General features: G+C 57.8%; 3 protein-coding genes across 3 annotated transcripts; all 3 read left to right on the top strand.

The window, feature by feature from the left end:
- The first annotated feature begins 2,087 nt into the window (after nucleotides 1-2,087).
- On the top strand, nucleotides 2,088-4,307 carry H1-0 (H1.0 linker histone). Its single transcript, XM_081250342.1, has one exon. The coding sequence runs from the start codon at nucleotides 2,372-2,374 to the stop codon at nucleotides 2,954-2,956; it is 585 nt and encodes a 194-aa protein (XP_081106468.1). The 5' UTR covers nucleotides 2,088-2,371; the 3' UTR covers nucleotides 2,957-4,307.
- A 494-nt stretch (nucleotides 4,308-4,801) lies between these two features.
- Nucleotides 4,802-11,046, top strand: GCAT (glycine C-acetyltransferase). Its single transcript, XM_081248969.1, has 9 exons — nucleotides 4,802-5,032; nucleotides 6,522-6,652; nucleotides 7,898-7,999; nucleotides 8,471-8,617; nucleotides 9,194-9,348; nucleotides 9,486-9,568; nucleotides 9,774-9,945; nucleotides 10,328-10,449; nucleotides 10,729-11,046. The coding sequence occupies exons 1-9, from the start codon at nucleotides 4,834-4,836 to the stop codon at nucleotides 10,878-10,880; spliced, it is 1,263 nt and encodes a 420-aa protein (XP_081105095.1). The 5' UTR covers nucleotides 4,802-4,833; the 3' UTR covers nucleotides 10,881-11,046.
- Nucleotides 11,047-15,850: 4,804 nt separating this feature from the next.
- On the top strand, nucleotides 15,851-17,604 carry GALR3 (galanin receptor 3; the record flags this gene model as incomplete). The annotated part of the gene is made up of 2 exons (XM_081250203.1): nucleotides 15,851-16,209; nucleotides 16,833-17,604. The coding sequence occupies 2 exons, from the start codon at nucleotides 15,851-15,853 to the stop codon at nucleotides 17,602-17,604; spliced, it is 1,131 nt and encodes a 376-aa protein (XP_081106329.1).
- Between the last annotated feature and the right edge of the window lie 4,561 nt (nucleotides 17,605-22,165).

Genomic DNA, 22,165 nt, shown 5'->3' with positions numbered 1-22,165 from the left:
CCAGGGACCTGGGATGCGGGGATGACATGTCTCTGGGAGCACAGGGTGGAACGACATCTCGGACCTGGGGCTGACTACGTGGATGCCTATTTTCCCATCTAGATCTTAGTGGGAACCAGAAGAACTGTCTTTGAAAATAACCAAAACAAACCCACCAGAATGTTGTGTTTTCAAATCAGGAAACTTCGGGATAATTGACAACATCCAAATAAGAAGGTTGACCTTTTAAACTAACCTGGCCCTTCCTGGCTTCTCTTCCCCGCCTGCGACACCAAGATAAGCCCGGGAGAAGGCATCCCATACCGATACCGAGTCTCAGGACTCCCCCTCCCCTTTCCCAATCATTTGGATTAATCCATCCCTTGGTGTGTGTGTGGGGGGGGGGACCCATTAATTTCCCTGGCCTCAGAGACTCCCAAGTCCAGTAGGAGCCCTTCCCCCACCATCTCCCAGTTACGACCAGTCCCCCCCATCTAAACCTTCCAACCCTTCCCCTCCCTCTTCCTCAATAGCTGGTGTCTGCAAACAGCTCCGGGACCGTACAGGAGAGCCGCCTTCATAATTCTGACCAGCTATAAACCCCCACTACCAGCGTATTGTTTAAGTGAAGAGTGGCCGCCTCTTTGCTTAGGGAATGAAAGCGGGTTGTTGTGGGAGGAGGCTCAGAGAGCGAGCATCCTAGAATCTCAACCCAGGGCCCCTGCCAAGCGGGACCCTGTGGGACCTTGCACGTGAGTAGGACGTCTGTTGCAGACAAGGGGTCCCAGGAACTCTGGGGTCCCATCTGTTGGCCTCTAGACCGCTAAAGCCCCTCTGAGCCCCCAAGGTTCACTACAGATGGTGGCGCCCCTTGCTTTCCTCATCTATACCTGCCAAGCAGCACGGGAAAAGATGTATACATTTTAACAAAGACATCGCATCTTCCCAGCAAAATGGCGGTGGTCTGGGCCACGGCTCCCTGAACAACTCACACTTTCCGAGGATTAGTCAGGACTCAAGCAGCGCGACCCCCTCCTCGGCCTCCCCGCCAGAGCCCCATTTTCCCAAGCTCCCAAAGCTCTCAGGGCCTCTCCTCATCCCAGGGGCCCCCAACACAGTCTTTGGTTAGAGCCTGCGGGTCAGCTTCTTCATTGTGGACCGCCGCCCTCACTGCCTTCAGGGAGCCTTGGGAGGGGGACTGGACCCCCAGGATGGGCCCTAGGGGTAGAGGCGGCTAGCTCTGTCTCTGACACCCCCAAACTCCTAGGCTGAGGGAGGATTATAAATGAATTCTCAGTTAGGACATATGGAGGATGTGGGGGTCTTTGAGGAGAAGAGGCGGCTCGGAGACCCCTCCTCATTCCCTCTGGGGACCCGGGCAGCATTCGGGGTTCGGTCTCAGGAGAGAACCTCGACGCAGAGGTCAGGGGGCGCGCTGGGGGAGCGAAGACAGAGGAGGGGGAAGGGACAAAGTTTGAAAGTGCCCTTCCAACTCTTCCAGGGAAAGTTTGCTTAGGGGTCCCATGGACAGAGAGAGGGTAGAGGTGCGGGGGGCCCGGTGGCGGGATGACCCCCGAGAGGTGACCGGACCCCGGGGGAGGGACCCCTCCCCCCTGTCCCGGCTCGGCCCGGCTGGGAGTCGCCCGGCTCGGGGCCGCGTGTGTTAGTTGGGGCCGCTTTCGGGCCGCTCCGCCGGGCTGGGGGGTCCCGCCGCGGGCCGGGAGCGGGGTCCCCGGTAGCCCCAGGGGGGAGCTTTGCTACGGGGGGTTTCCCGCACCGGGGCTCCCCGGCCCCGCAGAGCCAGCCCCCGGCAAAGGGGAAATGTGCCGGCGCGCCAGCGGTCCTTGGCGCCGTTTGGGGCGCGTGGCGAGCGCGGGGGGCGGCGGCCGGGCCGGCGGGGCGCCCGGTGGGGGAGCCCAGAGAGCCAGGCAGCGTCCCCGGGCGGCGGCGGGGAGCGGGAAGGCCCCGGCCGGGGGGAAAGGTCGGATTTGCTCAGCGGAAGAAACACAGATGGCGGCGGCGCAGCGCCATTCCGGGCCGGGAGCAGGCAGCCAGCAGCCCTGTCCTCACCGCGGTCCGCCCGCCGCCGCTAAATACCCGGATGCGCCGCCCGAGCGCCAGACGCGGAGCTGGGAAAAGGGAGGCAGAGGAGGCGGAGGCGGAGGCAGACCCGGGCGCCGAGACCGACCGACAGACCGGCGAGGCTGGGCCACGCAGACCCGGCCCAGCGAGTTCCCCCCGCGACTCGAGCAAGGTCCCCGAGAGACGGCCTCGGACTGGCTTCGGAGCCAGAGGCGCCAGAGCAGTTCCCGAATCAGGCTTTCCTGGGCTTCCGACGAGGGCTGGCCCTTTGGAAGGTGCCTTCTTCAACAGCAGGACCAGGCAGGCCACCATGACCGAGAACTCCACATCCACCCCTGCGGCCAAGCCCAAGCGGGCCAAGGCCTCCAAGAAGTCCACAGACCACCCCAAGTATTCAGACATGATCGTGGCTGCCATCCAGGCGGAGAAGAACCGTGCTGGCTCTTCGCGCCAGTCCATCCAGAAGTACATCAAGAGCCACTACAAGGTGGGTGAGAACGCCGACTCCCAGATCAAGTTGTCCATCAAGCGCTTGGTCACCACTGGGGTCCTCAAACAGACCAAAGGGGTAGGTGCCTCGGGGTCTTTCCGGCTGGCCAAGAGCGACGAGCCCAAGAGGTCAGTGGCCTTCAAGAAGACGAAGAAGGAAGTCAAGAAGGTGGCCACGCCAAAGAAGGCCGCCAAGCCCAAGAAGGCTGCCTCTAAAGCCCCAAGCAAGAAGCCCAAAGCCACCCCAGTCAAGAAGGCCAAGAAGAAGCCGGCTGCCACGCCCAAGAAAACCAAAAAACCCAAGACTGTCAAAGCCAAGCCAGTCAAGGCATCCAAGCCTAAGAAGGCCAAACCAGTGAAGCCCAAAGCCAAGTCCAGTGCCAAGAGGGCCGGCAAGAAGAAGTGACAATGAGGCTTTCCTTGTGGACACTCCTGCCTGTCTCCTATTTTCTGTAAATACTTTTCTCCTTTCTTCTCTCCTGATCCTCATCTGCAACCCTTGGCCCCTTTTCCTTCTGACTTTATAAAGAGACAGTTTGTATTCCTCAGAAATTAGGGAATAATTCATTTTTCCTTAACCAATCATGCAAGGACAGCAACAACAAATCTCATCTCTGTATTGATGAGAATGTACTTAATATTTTGTTTTGTTGATTTGTTACTAATATGCTTATGGGTTTGGGGATGTGGATGGGTTTGTGTGTTTTGTTTAGTTACATGGTTGGTTCACTCCGAAGGTAAAAGTCGGGGCGGGGGAGAATGGGCAAGGCAGCTTCTTGCGGCTAGATGACAGCGAGCCCAGGAATTGTAAGGTTTGTAGGAATACCTGTGAGGCCATTGAGTTTTCTTTAAGTTGAGCACTGCTTGTGAGAGTTTCAGAACCTAGGCGCGGAGAGGGGTGGCAGCAGCTGGACGGCAGAGGAGGGAGGTGGGAAAAAACCCTCTAGGCTGGCTTCCACCTCCCAGTGGTGAGCAGTGGAGCGTGCAAATCCAGTTTCCTTGTCACTTCTGTTAAGTCCGCCCCAGTGGCCTCCCTATTGTCCTAGAGACGTGGAGGGGGTTGAAGTGACAGCTGGTCCGAGAAACTGTGGCTTCTCTCAGTCAGCTGGAAACTAGCCATTGGGGGTGGGGTGGGGGGGGTGGTCTCTGGCTTCCGAAAATCTCCTGTTAAACTGGAGTGGAAACTTTGGGGGTAGGGTGGAGAGTCATTCAGCCAAGTGCCTCAGTGTGCCCTGTTGAAACTTGGGTTTTTCCACACAATTGGATTGTATCCTAGGAGGACCTTTTTGCTTTTCCCCTGATTTTTGGTTCCTCCTGTACAAGAGGTGTTGCTTAGCAGTCTGCTGGGGCTCCAGCCCTGCCGCCCACCACTTAAAAACCTCCCGACCTTTTCACTTCTGAGTCTTTTGTAAGTAGTTGTAGATGGGGGAAGAGGGGAGGGAGGGGAGTGGACAGTAAGACATACTGCAGTCGACTTTGAATTGCTAAGTAGTTTTAGAGAGCTAGGTCTGCGTGTATGTGTGTGTATATGTATATATACATATCTAGGGCTAGTACTTACGTTTCACACCCGGGAGCTGGGAGAAAAAACCTGTACAGTCGTCTTTCCCTTGTTTTTAATAAAATAGAAAAACGCGCAGTTGCGCGTTCCCCCTCCACCTCCTTTTTGTTTGTAAACAAGTGTTATTTGTGCCTGGAAGAATTTGCTGTCTTTGTAATTTTCAAACTTTAAAATAAAATTGAAAAAAAAAGAAAAACCTGAGCGATGTGTTTTTCCATACTTCTAAGACTGGAGGAAAATGCGGAGCAATTGGACTGGCGAGCAGTGGGGGAAATCTGGGGGCGTTTGCACCTGAGCACCGGGGAGGGTTCCAAGAACTCGACAGAACCCGGGAAACGCTAGGGCCGGAGCGCACGGAATATGCCTCAGCCTGCTTCTAGGTGTCTGCTTCCGGCGTCCAGAGGGCATCCCCTAACCTTCCGAGAGGTGGGTGTGGAGGCAGGGCATGAGAATGGGGTCTGGTGGGCCCGGCCCTGACTTGCCTTCCAAGCCCCGTCGCCTCCCCTCCCCCCACACGGACAGCCCCAGTCTCAATTTACAAATCAATCCACTTTAGTCCTCCGCAGATCCCGCCAGGCCCCGCCCGCCTGTCCCGGGGTCCGCCTCCCCTGCCCCGTAGCAGAGCCCCTCTCACTCCTATTGGCTGCCGGAGCCCGGCCCCCGCCACGTGATCAGGCCGCGGCCGCAGTGCGCAAGGCCGGGAGCGGGCAGGCGAGGTGGGCATGATGTGGGCTGGCCGCGTCCTCCGCGCTGCGCTCTCCGGGGCCCCCCGCGGCCACCGCGCGCAGTCAGCGCTGGCTCAGCTGCGTGGCATCCTGGAGGAGGAACTGGAAGGCATCCGTGGAGCTGGCACCTGGAAGAGCGAGCGGGTCATCACGTCCCGTCAGGGGTCGCGCATCCACGTGGACGGCATCTCTGGAGGTAACTCCCCCTCCTGGGAATCCTCAGACCTGGCCGGGTGTTCAAGGGCCGTTCTGAGACTTTCGCTGAAATACGAGGTCCTGGAGGCAGTGGGCGGGCGGGAGCGCACACGTAGCCGCTGGACTCTTTCCCATCTATCAGGCAGACTTGCCGCTTCCCACAGTTAACTCTAACCTGGTTAGACCAGTTTCCACGCAGGCAGGTAATTTGCCCTTTGAGCACCTTTTTGGCTTAGAGGGCAGGGCTGGATCGATCCAGCCCTATGAAAACGTGAGAAACAAAGACAGACAGACAGCTGGCTCCCACCGTACCGCTTCAAGGAAGGGTGGTAGGAAGGTGGCAACAAGAAATCCCGCATTTCTGGAGCTGCTGCTTTGTTTAGGCTTCTACTAATTGCTGCACGTGGACTCCTGCAAACGTCAAAACGTGGGAATGACTATTCCCGTTTACAGACGAAGAAGCTGACGCTCAGAGATGTGAAGTGGCTTGACTAAAAGCCCCCAGCTAGCTGCAGGCAGAGCTGGGCTTTGGTCTAGATCTTCTGGTATATTGGAGCTGGAAGGTCAGCTAAATGGCCATAGAGACCAACTTCCTGGCCAAAATCACAGGGAGCAAGGGGCTCAAGGGCTGTTGCAGAAGTCACACCATGAAGTGACCCACCAGGCCTCCCTGGTTTCTGTCTCTTCAGTGGTCACTGCCCATCTTGTCTGTGCCAGGCCCCAGGTGGGTGCTGGTTACAAACAGTCACCCCAGACTGCCTTCTGCCAAGGAAATAGGCATGGAATCCTTGGTGCTGTTGTGCTCATTTGAAAACAGAGGTCCTAGGAATTCTCTACCTTTCCCCAGGGAAGCTTGGAGCAGGTCAAAAAATGGAAAATTAGGAGACCTAGGTTCTCATCGTGTTTTTGCCTCTCCCAAGCTGAGTAAACCTTGCCCTCTTGAAGCCTTCGTTTCCTCCCCGAGTCACCTGTGTTCACTTTGGGCTTTATAATTCAAGGGTCAAGGTCTCAGAGGCAGCCCTGCTGGGCATGCAGTTCTGTACCAGGCAGCAAAGTCAACTATGTAGAGTTTGAGGACCAAGGCAGGCGTCTGACACAGCCTCTTCTTTTACCCACGAGGAAACCAAGGCCCAGATGAGGGGTTGCTGGTGGTCTTCAGGGACAGAAGAAGCCAGTGAGGAAGGGCTGGTTCCTCTGGGTGAATGTGATCCAAAGCCAGAGTTTAAACTTCCCATCCTTCAAGGTGCAGCTCTGAGAGTCCTTTTCTAACACTCCCTCTCCTGTAGCTGTTGGATTTGGTGCTTCCGAGGGGCTCCCAGCTCCCCATCCTGGCCTCTGCCCCAGAACAGACCATACTGTGTGGTTGTTGCCTCCTCAAGGGTGAATCCAGGTTCATGTCCTCTCTGAGTCCCCAGGGCCTGGTACTGACACCTTTCCAGGCCCTTCTTGGCCCTGAGATGCTGTGTCCGTTCCCCCGTCCTCCACCTCAGGAATCCTTAACTTCTGTGCCAACAACTACTTGGGCCTGAGCAGCCACCCCGAGGTCATCCAGGCAGGTCTGCAGGCCCTGGAGGAGTTTGGAGCTGGCCTTAGCTCTGTCCGCTTCATCTGTGGCACCCAGGTACACAGTAGGTGTTGCCCAGGCTGGGGATGGGCGGGGAAGGAAGGGGGGTGGTCCCCAGCGTTGGGCGCTGACCCCAGATGTCTGCTTCTGCCGTTAGCAGGGCTAGTTCAGGCAGCTCAGCTCATCCCACTAGAGCTGTCCACTAGAAAGGCTGGGTTCAGGCTTCTGTTTTGCTGTGAAGCCTTGGGCAGGAAACTTTCCCTCTCTGAACATCCATTTCCCCACCTGCAAAACAGAGCTCCTTACACCTGTTCCTCTTTGGGAAAGGAAGAAGAGAAGCCAGGGATTGAGATTAAGGTTTCCGGAGCTATTCTGCCTGATCTCAGTTCCCAGCACCATTTATTGGTTCTGGTACTGTGGGCAAGTGTCTTAACTTCTCTGTGCCTCAATGCCTTCATTGGTAAAGTGGGGATAATTTTACTTAACAAAATTATCCCAAATTAAAGAGTTAATACATGTAAAAATGCTTAGGACAGTGCCTGGCACATAGTAGTGCTCAAGAAATGTTGGTTATTAATTTTATTTTGTAAATGTTACAAAACGAACTTTTATAAACATGAAACTTACAGTGCTTGCTATGAGTCAGGTGCTATTTTAAGAACATTACAAATATTAACTCATTAATGCATATAATAATCCTAAGTGATAAGTGCTGATTTTGTTCCTGTTATAGAGGTGAGGACACTGAGTCCCAGAGAAATTAAGTGACTTGCACAGGGGCACACAGCCTGTTGTGGTGGGATGTGAACCCAGATGGCCTAGCTCAAGAGTCAGTGCTTCTGAGTCCTTGTGGTTATTATTACTTGTCCTTTCAAAAAGGTGAAGGTGAAATGAATGGAACTCTTGACTCCCATCCAGGGCACTTTAGACTGGACAGCTTTCAAATGTAAGAAATGGAGGCCCAAATGAACCTAGAGTTACTTATGTAATCCTCTTTTTTGCCATTAAGCAACAAAGGCACTCAGTTTGATATCGGGGAAACACATCTTCCTTTGCCATTAGCACCCATAATTCTACCATCAAACCCCCGTTATAAAACGAAGGCCCAACCAGGAAGAAGAGCACCTGGCGGGCCCCTAATTCCCGGTGGGAACCACGTGCCAGGTTCCTGTTAGCTCTGGGTGAACCTTGTGGTGCAAAAAGTAGGAGGCGGATCTGTTTGTGGCCCTGTGAGCCTCTGTCCCCAGGACTTGTCCCAAGTGGCCCAGAGGCATTAACACCTGTTTCACTCACTTACTTCAGAGCATCCACAAGGATCTAGAAGCAAAGATAGCCCGCTTCCACCAGCGGGAGGACGCCATCCTCTATCCCAGCTGTTTCGATGCCAACGCCGGCCTCTTTGAGGTGTGTGAGGCCACGGGTGGGAGTTGGTGAGACCTGTGAGGCTGTGGAAGGCTTGCGAGTGTGCAGTCCAGAGAGCTTGGCAGGATGCCAGTGCCACGCCTAGAGGCTCCAGTGTCTATTCCTTATGGAGGTCAAGGTTGGGCCAGTAGGTCTCTAGGAGGAATCCCGGGGCTTACAAGGAGGCCAGCTTCCAGGGCATTTGAAGGATAACCTACTTCAGCTGGAAGGCTGAGGGTGTTAGGGGCCACACATTCACTAAACATGTTCTCATCTCCTTTGGCTAGAGCAAAGCCCCTGATTCAGCCCAGTCCTGGGGCTCTGGGGACCAAGATAGAGGCAGAGGGCTCCTGGCCTCCCTGCCCAGGAGAATTCCCTGGTTGGCAGTGAAATATTGATTCAGGGGGGGTCATGAGGGAGGGAGAACCCCAGGGTGGTTGGGTGATGGCTCTACTCCTAACTGCCTTCTGCCAGGCTCTGCTGACCCCGGAGGACGCAGTCCTGTCGGATGAGCTGAACCATGCCTCCATCATCGATGGTATCCGTCTGTGCAAGGCCCACAAGTACCGCTACCGCCACCTGGATATGGCCGATCTGGAGGCCAAGCTGCAGGAGGCCCAGGTGGGGCAAGGCCTAGTGGTTCTAGGGGCCAGGACTGGGCTTACCCTCAGTCTTGCTGCCGCACCCAGCACTCCCCCCACCCCCACCCCCAGCCCCCTGTGAAGGAAGCGAGGCTTCCAGAGGCCAACTCCTCACTCACAGGCAAACAGCCTGAAAATTCGAAACAACCAAGATTTGAACCTAAATCCTCAGACCCAAAGCTTTATTCCGTTGCGCGATACTGCCTTGAGTTTTAGTAAGCACCTTATGTGTGGCAGGCCCCTGCTAGGCAGAAGGGTGGCATGAGCTTATGGGCAGAACTGGCCACACCCCATCCTGCCCTCTGGGAGAGGAGACTGCGAACATTCTTCCTGCCCAGTGCTGAGTGTGGCCCCAGACTGCCCTGGAAGAGGTGGGTAAAGCTCAGAGAGGCCCCAGTGAAGGAGAGGATGTACCAGCCTCAACATAGTGGTGCTTATGTGCTCACCTCTGTGCTGGGCACTGGGCGAGCTGAGCCTTTAGAGCCCCGAGCAGCACAGAGAGTGAGTGGTTTGGCTCAACTCACGATACCGGCCACCTTCTGTATCTTTCCTGCAGAAGCATCGGCTGCGCCTGGTGGCCACCGATGGGGCCTTTTCCATGGATGGCGACATCGCACCCCTGCAGGAGATCTGTTCCCTTGCCTCTCAATATGATGCCTTGGTCTTTGTGGACGAATGCCACGCCACTGGCTTCCTGGGGGCCACAGGACGGTGAGAGCACGTGGCACCTGAGGCCTTGGGTCGGACTCCTCAGGGAGGGTGGGAAGCCGGGAGGCCAGCCCCCAAGCCCAGTCCATGATCCTGGGCACTCAGGTGGCCAGTGGTGGCAGTGGCGGCTTTCCTTGCAGGGGCACAGATGAGCTGCTGGGCGTGATGGACCAGGTCACCATCATCAACTCCACACTGGGGAAGGCGCTGGGCGGAGCATCAGGTGCCTACAGGCTTGTGCCCCTGGGCTCCCCTCAACTACATGCAGGGTCCTGGAAGAGTCTCGGGGAAGGTGGGGAGGGGAGACCTGGGGCTGCAGGGAAGAAGACAGCGGGGACTGTCCTCTCAGGAGGGGCATGGGGTAAGCTCTGGCTCCTGGCCTCTGACTGCCGCCCCCCTCCCATCCCCATCTCTGTCCTTGTTCTCAGGGGGCTACACTACAGGGCCTGGGTCCCTGGTGTCCCTGCTACGGCAGCGTGCCCGGCCCTACCTCTTCTCCAACAGTCTGCCACCTGCTGTCGTCGGCTGTGCCTCCAAGGCCCTGGACCTGCTTATGGAGAGCAACGCTGTCGTCCAGTCTATGGCGGCCAAGACCCAGCGGTGCGGTCTCGGGCAGGGTGGGGCCAGCGGGGATGAGGAAGCTGGTGAGGGCCTGCCCTGCGTGCCTGCGCAGGCCCTAGCTCCCTGCCTACGGGTTCTGCCTCTGCCCACCCCACTTCCCCAACGGGTTGCACTGGGACTCAGCTCTCTTAGCCAAGGGCTGCCTGCTTACCCACCTCCCTCTTCTCTCTGCCTCTTCCTTCCATTTCCTGGCGCATTTCTCTGCAAATGCTCCCCATCTGCCTCTCTGGGTCTGCATCTCTGTCTTTGTTGGTCCCTCCTGCAGACTTGGCCACAAACCTTGGGTCACATGCCCATCAGGAGAGGGTGTGATTGCTCCACAGCCCCCCAGCTCCCTGTGACACCCAATTTGTGCCCACAGATTCCGCAGTAAGATGGAGGCTGCTGGCTTCACCATCTCGGGAGCCAATCACCCCATCTGCCCTGTGATGCTGGGTGATGCTCGGCTGGCCTCTTGCATGGCAGATGACATGCTGAAGAGAGGTAAAGGGGGCCGGGGCATGAGGAGTGGCTGTGGGTCCTAAAAGAAAAGGAGGGAACCCCTAAACTGTGAATACCCCCCTTCCCCCTGCTCTACTACCCCTCTTAGACCAGCTGTCTGTCCAAGCTTGGAAACCCTAGGCCATGAGGCAATCCCATGTCTGAGATCTTGGGCAGCTCCCTTCTCCTCTGTGGTCCTCAGAAAAGGAGGAGCTGTATATCATGCCCCAAAAGCCTGTCTGGCTCTGGTGAGCCCCAGGTTGACTCTCTCTACCCTCCCAGGCATCTTTGTCATCGGGTTTAGCTACCCTGTGGTCCCCAAGGGCAAGGCCCGGATCCGGGTCCAGATCTCAGCGGTGCACAGCGAGGAGGACATTGACCGCTGCGTGGAGGCCTTCGTGGAGGTGGGGCGGCTGCACGGGGCACTGCCTTGAGTCCTGGGTAGTGACAAGCAGAGCCAAGGTCCCCCTCCCTCCACAGTGACAGAGAGGGGGGCCTTTGACCAGCCCAGGCCAGAGGCTCTGAACTCTGTCAGTCCTTGGGCCAGGCTGGGGTGAGGCCTGTGCTTGTGGCTGTGAGTGTGAAGTAACAGTGTGGAAATTGGCTGTGACGTGTTGGTCTGCTTTATTCTCTCGGAGCAGCCCCAGTCCCGCGCTGGTCGAAGAATCAGGCAGGAGCTGGGGCTCTGAGGGCCAGCTCCTGAGGACTGTAATAGATCTCAGAGCTGACCGCCTCCCCCAAATTAAGATGGGACCCAGGCAGCTCGGGTAATAGAGGCTGGAGCCACTGTTTGGCTCAGTTGGATTCTTTCCCGCTGTAGAGGGCAGTTGAGCCCCAGCCCTGCAGGCCCCTTCCCGCGCCACCCACCCACCTACTCTGCAGCCTTGGTGGACACCTCGACCTCTGCTCCACATCCAAAGGGTGACCTACAGCTGCCCAGATAAGAAGGGGCTGGGCACCCAAACCCATGTTTGGGAGAAGCAGAAGATTCGGCCCCAAAGGAAAGAATGTCTTTCGCTATTGGAGAGGCCCCCGATGGTCTGGAACTCTGTGTTCTAGCCCACTTTGTTCCTGCCTCTGTGGCCTTAGGCAGGCCCCTCCCCCGTGTGTGCCTCAGTTTCCCCCGCTCTACCAAGAGTGGCTGTTATATTGGTATCGGGGCCTTTCCATTTCCGTATTGCCGGGGCCTGCTGGCCTGAAGATCAGCCGCCAGGGGGCGTAGCGAGCTCAGGCTCTGCTATCGCCCCGCCCCCTCCAGACTTCTGGCCTTGGACTCAGCTGTTGCTACAGTCCCGCAGGCAAGGCCCCACCCTGCCTTGCCCCGACAACGGCTCACTGCTTCCCTGCTGAAGATGACTGTCCCCTTCCCACAGTCGCAACCCCTGGTGCTTCTCTCTCCATTGCCCTCCGCGCTCAGCCTTACGGGCACCTGGTGGGGGTAAAGGATGGGTTCTGAGTCACCGCGCCTCCAGCCTCAGCATAGTGTGGGCTTGGGAAGCTCGTAGTTTGCTGGTGATAGGGCAGGGAGGATGAAAAGGCCCTTCTTCATTAACGATGGGACCATGTTTCTGCCGCCCCCCATCCCCAGCCCTCCCTTCAGCCTGGGTGTCTAGGGATGGACAGTCTGGGTGAGCTCTGGCCCAATCCATCAGGATCTTAATGCTGGGATTCTGAGAACCCTAGCCTGTGATCCCGAGGAGCTTGAGGCTGGGGTCCAGGAGTTTGGGGTGCTAGGGGATGCAGCCCCGGGGGAGGGGGCTGCTGTGGCCACATCAGGGGCACAGACATGGGTAGGGCATCTAGCACCAGGTGCACTCCTACAGCAGCAAGTACACACAGCCTGGTGCCAGCCCCTGGCCAAGCCAGCAGCTTGATGTGCGTGGTCTGCTCAAGCTGGCAGGTCATAGTGGGTGGCCATGAGCAGCCACGGGGTGACAAGTCGCAGTAGGTGAGGCTGAGATAAGGTGGACCTAGGTGAGGTCCATCAGCCAGTGGTGCACAGCGAGCACCGTTGCATCCTGTAGTTCCCAGGCGCCGCCGCTGACAGTGTGGGGTGGTGGCAGTGCCTCGACACCGTGGGCCAGCTTGTCGCGGTAGAGCACCGCATCATCAGCCAGCTTTCGACTCAGCGTGTGGAGCTGTGCTGGCCCAGGTCCACCGTGGCACAGCTCCTCCACCACCATCCAGAGGGGTCATACAAGGTGCCAGCAGGTGCAGTGGCAGCTCTGGGCACACATGCTTGGGCTTGGGCACGTACTGGTCATCGCCAGAGGCCAAGACAGGCTATAGGGCTGAGGGCCAGTCGCGGATAAGCTGCACTTAAACACCCTGCGGAGCCTGGGTCTCTGGGGACCACTCTCAGGGCCCAGCATCTGTCCTCTACGTTGGGTGCAGGGTTCAAGGCCACAGTCACCAGGAGCAGCAGTTGAAGCAAGGGAAGAGGGGGTGCCTGGGGCCTGCTGGGACTCGGGCCACAGCGAGGCGCCCTTCCTGCCTTGCCCACAGCTGGTCTCTCTGGTTGTCACAATCCTCCCTCCTCCTCTGCTATCATCAGCAGCTCAGCCTCGCTGCTGCTGGGAACTCTTTGCCCTAGTACTGCCCCTGCCCATCCAGAGCTTAGCCTCCAGCAAGGAGGGACATGGTGGGCTGGGGGCTCCCAAGCGGAGGGAGGACAGTGTGTCAGGAACCTCGGGGCTTTCAGGGTCCAGGCCTGCCACATTCATGAGTCCAGGCTTCTTGGAATCTTAACAGTGCATTACTTTCATACAGGGTGGTTGTGGAGCCCTAAATTCTTAAATCCCACCAGACCAAGTCTGGATCCTACAGTTCTGCTCTTCAGAGATCACACGATTCTACAATTCTAATTCCTTAATTCAATTTTGATAGCTCTGAATTCAAGTTTGGAGAATCTAGGTATACCTAATATCTTCAATTCAGCGAGTCTCTGCTTCCAAAAATTTGGGGATGCGCTGCATCTGGGATGGGTGACATGAGACTTTAGAGGGGCCTGAGCACTGGTGAAAATCCCAGGGTCCATGGGAAGCTAGTTCTGAAGAGTCTCTTCCCGGCTCCTCAGGCCTTGGTTGCAAGTCCTGTCTTCAACAGCGTCCCCTCAGACTGTTTTCTCTCCCCTTTCACAGACTTCTCCTTGACATTCACCCCACCCTCCCAGCTTCTAGAAAGACACCACACAGTCCCCACCACCTCTCCTCTCCCTTAATTCATTGCAGACAGCCTTCTGGCCCCACTACACTTGTCTAGTTTTCAACAACCAACTTGTTGCTAAATCCAATGCACCTCACACCCCAGGTGCTGACCTCTAACCCTCTGGAAGCATGTGGCCATGTGGCCCACTCCTCCAAGAGGTCCAGACCAGACCCCCATGACTGAACGATACAGCCACTCACCAAGACCTAGTAACCTCTTTGGCTCTTGCCTGGACAAGAGGCTCCTAATGGCTCACTCATTAAATTGCTCCCCTTCTATTCATCCTTTTAACCCCAGGCCATAATAAACTAATTACACAATAAATGGGCAGGTCCTGTCCCTGATCTAGAACCTTCTCTAGTTCCCCATTGCCCTCAGGCTAAAGCCAGACTCTTTGGATAGGCACATAAACCCTGCAGGCTTCAGGCAGACTGAACCCCTGGAACAATCTTAGGGAAACTTATGGGTCTCAGGATTCTCAGGGGCCAGGAAAAGTAGTCCTATCTGAAGTCTGCAGAAAAGGGGCTCCTGGATTCCTAGCATAGGACACCCCACTCAAGACTAGGAGTCCCGGGACTTTCCTGATGGTCCAGTGATTAAGACCCCATGCTTCCAGTGCAGGGGATGGTCAGGGAACTAAGATCCCACATGCCACACAGCGCGGCCAAAAAAAAAAATACTAGGGGTCCTTTCTGAGCTTCGGTTGGAGCCCTTCTTGGAGCAGGGAGCAGAGACGATGGGGAAGCAGGACCACAGGAGGTGAGAGGGCCAGGAATGGACTGGGCCCTGGGCACAGAGGGGTTAACTACAAAGCGAGAATCTCAGAGAGCGAGATCAATGGGTTACTCGCTGCAGAAAGAGGCAGATGCAACGCAGAGAGGCAGAGGAGAGCCGGACAGAAGAGCATGCCATTCGGAGGAAATCAGGGAATGAGGAGGAAGCGGCTACTTATTCGGAAGGAGTGCCCAAGTCCAGCTCAGGAGAGGAGGGAGCCCTGAGAGGCAGACCTGTACCTGCAGGTAGGCACCAAGGGGCGGCCACTGAGCCAGGAAGCAGCTTCAGCCTGGCCGGTTCGCCCAGGATCAAGCAGGAGCCCAGTGCCCAGGGTTGAGGTGGGTGTTGCCCATCCTGGGCTTTGTGGGGACCTGCTGCATGCTGGGGTGGGAGACACAGATATCACCTTTCCTCCCTCCTCCCTGCCTGGCTCCCTTGCCCTTAATTCGTCCAGCCACCCCAGAGGTCCAAGCATGTAGGGAGACCCCCAGGTAGCAGTCGATATGGGCCATGGGTGGGGCAGGAGTAAGAGTGAGCACAGCTTGCATAGATGCTCGTGTGTGTGCACACGTGTGCGCGCACAGATTGTAGAAGCACTACCTGTTACAGGCTCTCAGATGAGTGCTCCAGCCTGGGAGTCAGGGTACCAGGGTGGCAACAGCCTCAGATCTGCCACTCAAAGTGTGGTATTAGCCTCCCATGTCCCCTTTCTGAGCCTCAATTTCCTCATGTGTAAAAAGGGGGCAGTGACTTATATGGTTCTCCCAGCTGTGCCACTGTCATGCTCTCAGTAAACTGGACTATCCAATGACTCAGGGATGTCACCCATGTTTAGGTGAATTTGACCTATGTCCCAAAGTCTTCCTTAGGACTTCCCTGGTGGTCCAGTGGTTAAGACTCCACCCTTCCAATGCAGGGGGGCGTGGGTTCGATCCCTAGTCGGGGAACTAAAATCTCACATACCGCTCCCACATACCGCGTTGTGTGGCTAAAAAGAAAAAAAAAAAAAAAAAGCCTTCCCTGTATTTCAGATCCCCATTGAAAACATCAGCTCCTGGGGTTGGAGCTGCCCCTCCCCCCACCCCACTTTGCCTGCGTCTTTCTTTACCTGCATCATTGGTTGAAGGTGTCTATCAACTACCTAATCAGCCCTTCACGCCCTGGGCTATGGGGATGTTCCCTAGGAAATTGAGAAACCCACCTTAGACACCAATGAGACTCTGTCAGGAGCTTGCACAGTGGGTCCCCGTGATAACTTTTGTCTCTGTCCCCACCCCCACCCCCATCCCCCACAAGCTTCCAGCCCACGGGACGTGGCCAGGCCCAGGGTGGGGGACTAGACCCCTGAGTTGAGTAACCAGAGCTGGGGGTTCCTGCCTGAGGACTCCAGCTTCTCTTCCTCAGGTGCCTGTCTGATGAGGAGATGGCTGATGCCCAGAACGTTTCGCTAGACAGCCCAGGGAGTATGGGGGCTGTGGCAGTGCCCGTGGTCTTTGCCCTCATCTTCCTGCTGGGCACAGTGGGCAATGGGCTGGTGCTGGCAGTGCTGCTGCAGCCCGGCCTGAGTGCCTGGCAGGAGCCGGGCAGCACTACGGATCTGTTCATCCTCAACCTGGCAGTGGCCGATCTCTGCTTCATCCTGTGCTGCGTGCCTTTCCAGGCCGCCATCTACACGCTGGATGCCTGGCTTTTTGGGGCCCTCGTTTGTAAGGCTGTGCACCTGCTCATCTACCTCACCATGTACGCCAGCAGCTTCACGCTGGCGGCTGTCTCGGTGGACAGGTGAGCTGTGTCGGGGACCTGGCCGGGTCTGGGCTGGGGAGGGAAGAACTGAACAGATTCTCATCGGCCTTAGAAAGGAGAGAATGGGGGACCAAAAAGGGACACAGGAGGGGGAAAAGGAACAGCTCCCTGGCCCCCACCAACCAGTCTCTGCGCACCTGCAGGGCATGCTTGAGGGGATCATCCTGCCCTCCCCCCAACTCCATTGGGAGCTTCCGGAGAACATCTCTGTGTCCCAAGTGTTAGCACAGGGCCTGGCACATGATGCTCTGTAAGAGTGAAATGAATGGCAAAAGGAACACACCAATGAATTCATCAGATATTTTATTACCGCCCACACCTGGCTCAGGCTGTGGTCAGACTGGCTTTCATGGCTTGAAACTTGGGGTCAGACCCAGGTTCACTCTCCAGCTGACGACCTCGGGCCGGTCACTTCTCTCTGAGCCTCTGACACAGCCCAGCTAGGTGCCTGGCGCTGCTCTAAGCGCTTTGCGCGCTGACTCCGTTCATCCCCACAACCTCCCTGCGAGGCCGGGCGCGCGATCCCCGCCCACCCGCGAGGTTCAGACACGGGCGTCTAGGCGGCCGCCCGACCGCCTCTCTGACGCCGCGCCCGCCCGCAGGTACCTGGCCGTACGGCACCCGCTGCGCTCGCGGGCCCTGCGCACGCCGCGCAACACCCGCGCCGCCGTGGGTCTGATCTGGCTGCTGGCGGCGCTCTTCTCGGCGCCCTACCTCAGCTACTACGGCACCGTGCGCTACGGCGCGCTCGAGCTCTGCGTGCCCGCCTGGGAGGACGCGCGCCGCCGCGCCCTCGACGTGGCCACCTTCGCCGCCGGCTACCTGCTGCCCGTGGCCGTGGTGAGCCTGGCCTACGGACGCACGCTGCGCTTCCTGTGGGCGGCCGTGGGTCCCGCGGGCGCGGCGGCGGCCGAGGCCCGGCGCAGAGCCACGGGCCGCGCGGGGCGCGCCATGCTGGCGGTGGCCGCGCTCTACGCCCTCTGCTGGGGCCCGCACCACGCGCTCATCCTCTGCTTCTGGTACGGCCGCTTCGCCTTCAGCCCGGCCACCTACGCCTGCCGCCTGGCTTCGCACTGCCTCGCCTACGCCAACTCCTGCCTCAACCCACTGGTCTACGCGCTCGCCTCGCGCCACTTCCGCGCGCGCCTCCGCCGCCTGTGGCCCTGCGGCCGCCGCCGCCCCCGCTGCCCCCCGGGCGCCCGCCGCGCCCTCCGTCGCGTCCGCCCGGCGTCCCCAGGCCCCGCCGGCTGCCTCGGGGACGCTAGGCCTCGCGGACAGCTGCCGACGGGCGGCGGCTGGGGCGGGGAGCCGGGTCGGGAACCGGCCCGCGGCAGAGAGCCTGGCCGGGCCCTGCCTGCCCGAGGACCGGAATAAACCTTGTCTGCCTCCACTCTGCCGGTTGTACGTCTGTCTGTCATTCCCCTTCCCCCTGGACAGGACACCCCTAGGGGATGGGGCCAAAGCCAGGAGCCCTCTGAGGAGTGGCTGAGCTGGGGACAGACACTCAGTCCACTGAGTGGACACCCCTGAGCGGTGAAAATGGTTCAACGCAGCCAAGTGCGGGCCCTTAGGTAGGCAGCCCCAAGACGCTGTCCATAACCAGTCTGGCAGGAAGGAGGGCAATCCGTCTGCCCATCTGTGTGGGGTGCTACATTCCTCAATCTAATCAAAACAGCTTTGCAAGGCAGATACAATCAATTCCACTTTATAGATGTAGACAGCAAGAATCAGAGAGGTTGAGTGGTTTGTCACATAGCTAGTGTTTGGCAGAGGTTGGGTCCAAACCCACTGCTGTTTAACTTTTTCTACTCAGTAGAACCGAATATGGTTTTTCCCTTTTTTTTTTCTCCTCAGATGCCATGGTTTCCAAGGTTTTTCTTGTTTTTTCCTGATCCTCCATCAGCCCTCCTCCCCAAACCTGCAGCTCCCCACGCTCAACTGGATGCCCTAGAAATCTCAGAGGGCTCCCAGCCCCCTTCCTTAGGAGAGTTCTGTTCAGGCACAGCGAGTGCTGAGGGCTTCCCCCGGCCGTCAAGTCCTAGGTCCACTGCCTGACCCAAACCCCTCGCATTATTCTTTCAGCCATTTGGTGCTCCTGGCTACGGGGAGACGCTGAGCCACACTCGGGCCCCAGCTGGCCTTCCAGCAGCCCTGATTACCCTGTGGCCCCCTCCCTGCCTGTCCCTGCACACAGCTGGGGTAGTCTGTGGTGTGGAAACCTCCTAATTAACCAATAGATCAGTCTCGATGGTTGCGGAGGCACTCCCTCCCTCACCGTAAGCCAATAATGTTTATTAGCTTCTGGCTGAGGCCTGAGACCTTCGGCTTCCATGTCTCCCCAGCACACCTCCCGGCTGCTGGGCACCCTGGGAAGGCCCTCCCTGACAGTGGGCAGCTGCTGAGACCTCATCACTGCCTGCCACCTGCCACAGACCCAGGGGTCAGGACGGCAGTCCGCCTTCTCAGGGGGAGGTTGAGACGCAGCTGGGGAGCGACTGCTGCAAGGGCGCAGCACCGGGGCTGACACCTGGTCCTGTGCTCTTTCTCCCACGTCTCTGCCAAGATGTCCCTGGCTGACTCAGGCTGCAGCAGCGGGAGTGTTTCCTGGGGGGCAGGGGGTGTGATGCTGCCGCTTCTGCAGCCCCCAGTGTGGCCTCTGTCTCCCTGAGGCCATCACCCACACCTCGCCTGGCTCACCTGTGCCTCGTACCAACCCCGGCAGGCGAGGGATGTTACCTCTATTTTCAGAAGTGAAAACCGAGGCTCAAGGAGATGCGGTACTTGACCAAAACCAAGTGGCAAATTCGAGACAGAGCCAGGATTCTAACTGGGCGAGAGGGACGGCTCTCAGGGCAGCCCAGGCAGCATCGGAAGAACATCTAAGAGCATCTGACAAGGTTTGCTACACAGCAGTGGTGAGTGCCTGCAAAACACAGGTGGGGAACAAAATCTCCTGGGGTTGGCTTATGCTGTAGTTGGTCCAGTCACCCAGCTGGGGACACCTCTGTGGGCACGGACAGGTGACCGACTGGGAACAGCCTCTCTCTAGGCTGGGCAGGAGACAATCGCCCAGCCAGGGAGTGGCAGAGCCAGAGCCTGAACCTGCATGAAACCCCAGGCCCAGGGGAGGGGTCGGTCAGTGGAAGCCCTCCACACCCAGTGGCCTGGCAGAGGGACACTTGTACAGCCCAGGCCCTTGGCTGGACCCCAAGGCCTCCTGCTTCTGAAGGACTCTCTCTGGCCCACTGGAAGCAGATAAAGAAGCCCAGACACCCCGACTAATGGAGGGCAGTACAGCCTGCCCAGGGTAGGCACACGGCCGGTATTTGATACATGAGGACAGAGGTGCCAGGGAAGGAAAGACATGACCCTCTCCTTTCTTCTTTCCTTTATCCCTCAAACGTTTGAGTGCCTGCCCTAAGCTAGCCCCTGAGAGGAAGTCAGAGACAGCGAGAATTTGGCCTGGTCTCTGCCTTCTGGGAGCTCTCAGTCTAGCTGGAGAGCCAAATACCAAAAGAAGAAAGGACAGTACTGTGTTGCGGGGCCGTAACAGAGAAGTACACACAGTCTGAAAGGGCCCAGAGGAGGAAACGCCTGCCTTCCTGGGCAATCCAAGCAGGAGTCCCCGAGGAGATGACATTTAATATGCAGTTTCCTGGGAAGAGGTGGGAAGGGCCTGCCAGCTGGAGCAACAGCTTGTGCCAAGGCAGGTACAGGTGGGAGTAGTAAGCGGGCTTGCGTAGCTGAAGCAGGGCGGGGTGGAGCCTGGGGAGCCCTGGAGGGTGGGTGCAGTGAGATCACGTGTGTCTCCTAGGCTGGCTGGGGGGGCAGGAACTTCATCCTTCAGGCAGGCAGTGATGCCACTGAGGGTTTTCAGGAGGGCAGGTGCCCTAGGGCTGCTGTGTAGAGGCTGGGTTGGAGGTGCCAGGTTGGCAGCAAGGAGCCCAATCCACAGGCTGCTCTGTGAACCCTGGGCCAGGAAAGCTTCCACCAAGGGCCTGGCCAAGGACTAGGAGGTTATTTTTGCCATGGCTTTGGCAGGAAGATTGATGGCCTGCTGCTGGGCTTGGGCTCGGCCCCTGAGGTTCCTGGGTCTGCTTCAGGGGGCTCATGAAATGCTTGGAAGAGCAGATGGTTGTAATCCTTTGGTGAAGAGAACCGAGTCCTGCAGGGCCGGAGGCAGGCAATGGGGGCTGGTGCCTCATGGAGAACCCAAGTGACCTGAGGCTCCTGCAGGGTCTCAGGCCAGGCTCAGGACCGCCTGGAGGTCCCAGGGAGGAGCTCCTCTTAGTTGGGGGAGATTTGAATTCTGCAGCCCTCTCACCCTCCTGTTTGTGCAGACCTCTTAGGGATGGGCCTGCAACATTCATGTCTGAACACCTACTGAGTACAGAGTTCTCCTGCAGGAAAGAAAGACAGAAGCACTGGGGATTGTGGGAGCCCAGAGGAGGGTCCTAACCAGCTTGGGGAGGCAGAGAAGACTTCCTGGAGGAGCTGATGCCCAAGCCAAGTCCTGAAGTGGGAGTTAGGACAGATGGGGAAAGGAGAGATGGGAGAATACACACACAGGCCACCTGGGGTCCTCTACCTGCAGTCTGGCACAGCACGACGAGCTGAGGGCCTGGGACAGGGTACGCGGGAGCCCCAGCAGGAAGTGAGGTGGGAGAGGTGAGGTGGGGGGCAGCCGCAAAGGATTCTGTAAATCCTGTCTGAAACCGAGACTGTACCTTGTGCTGAGGGCAATGGGGAGCCACGAAAAGGTTTTAAGCAAAAGAGTGACCTGATCAGATGTACTCTTTAGGGAACTCTTTCTGGCTGCAAGGCAGGCTTTTCCCGGGGAGGGAAAGCAGAATGAGACTGGGGGCAGGGAGACCAGTTAGGAGGCTGGTGTTGAGAATCCAGAGAGATGAAGACATCCAAGACTCCAGCAGCGGGTGGGGAGACGTGGACAGACGGGACAAACCCATACGAGGTGCAGCTGTTGTGGGGTAAGCGGTGTCCCAGATGACACCCAGCCTCTGGCTTGGGTTCCTGGGGGTGGCAGTGGGGGTGATGCGGGCAGAGGTCTGGGGCGGGAGATGCTGAGCTCAGTTGGAACACGATGCGACCAGGGGCCTGGGGGACACGGCGGGGGTGTCCACGGGATGGTGGTGTACTGGGCACCTGCTGTATTTCAGGCCTTGCACTTGGCTCTGGAAGTTGTGTCTCATCTGCCTTAGAGTTCTGAAGATGGAGAAACTGAGGCTCAGAGAGATTAAGTAACCTGCCCAAGATCACACAGCTAGCCCCAAACAGAGCTGGGGTCTAAATCGGGTTGGTCTGATTTCAGTTCCACGGTCTTTAGGGAGAAGGGGAAGGTAGGAGTTTTTTGAAGGGGAAGGAGGAACCTGAACATGCAAAGGTGACCTCCACCCACAGCCATCCGCCCTGTGTAGCAAGCGTGGCCAAGGGTGAAACTCAGCCCCGGGGAGGGTGGGCGAGCTGCGGGTCCCGGTACAGCCGCGTTATCCAGCCCCTCTCCCTGCCTCAGGCCAACGGGAACAGCACCAGCTATCAACTTCGAGCTGTGAACCTGGGGACATAAATACCAATTAACCACCCCGAGGTTTCCTATTAATGAACATCAGTCCTCAGCCCTGATGCAGGGCTCATTTGTGAGTCACCAGCTGGATCCAAGACGGCATGAGGCCAGAGGGACACGCTGTGCAGGGGTGGAATTGTTTCTGGCTTAAGAGGACAAGATTGATTTATTGAGGCGTCTGCTTGGTGCCACCTTGCTTTCGAGGCCTGGGCTCTGTGTAGGGGTGAGACTGAAGCAGGAGGAAGGGGGGTGAGGAGGGGTTGAGGGGCAAGGGGTGCCAGCCTGGAGTTCCTGGGGGTGCTTCGGATGGCTGTGGCGCTGGGGAGGGTGCTGGACTGGGCATCTGGTGGACCT

Source organism: Mesoplodon bidens, assembly GCF_964165515.1.
Source record: "Mesoplodon bidens genome assembly, chromosome: 11".
NCBI lineage: Eukaryota > Metazoa > Chordata > Mammalia > Artiodactyla > Ziphiidae > Mesoplodon > Mesoplodon bidens.
The sequence above is the reverse complement of the archived record's forward strand: the minus strand, read 5'-3'. Positions and strand labels throughout refer to the sequence as shown.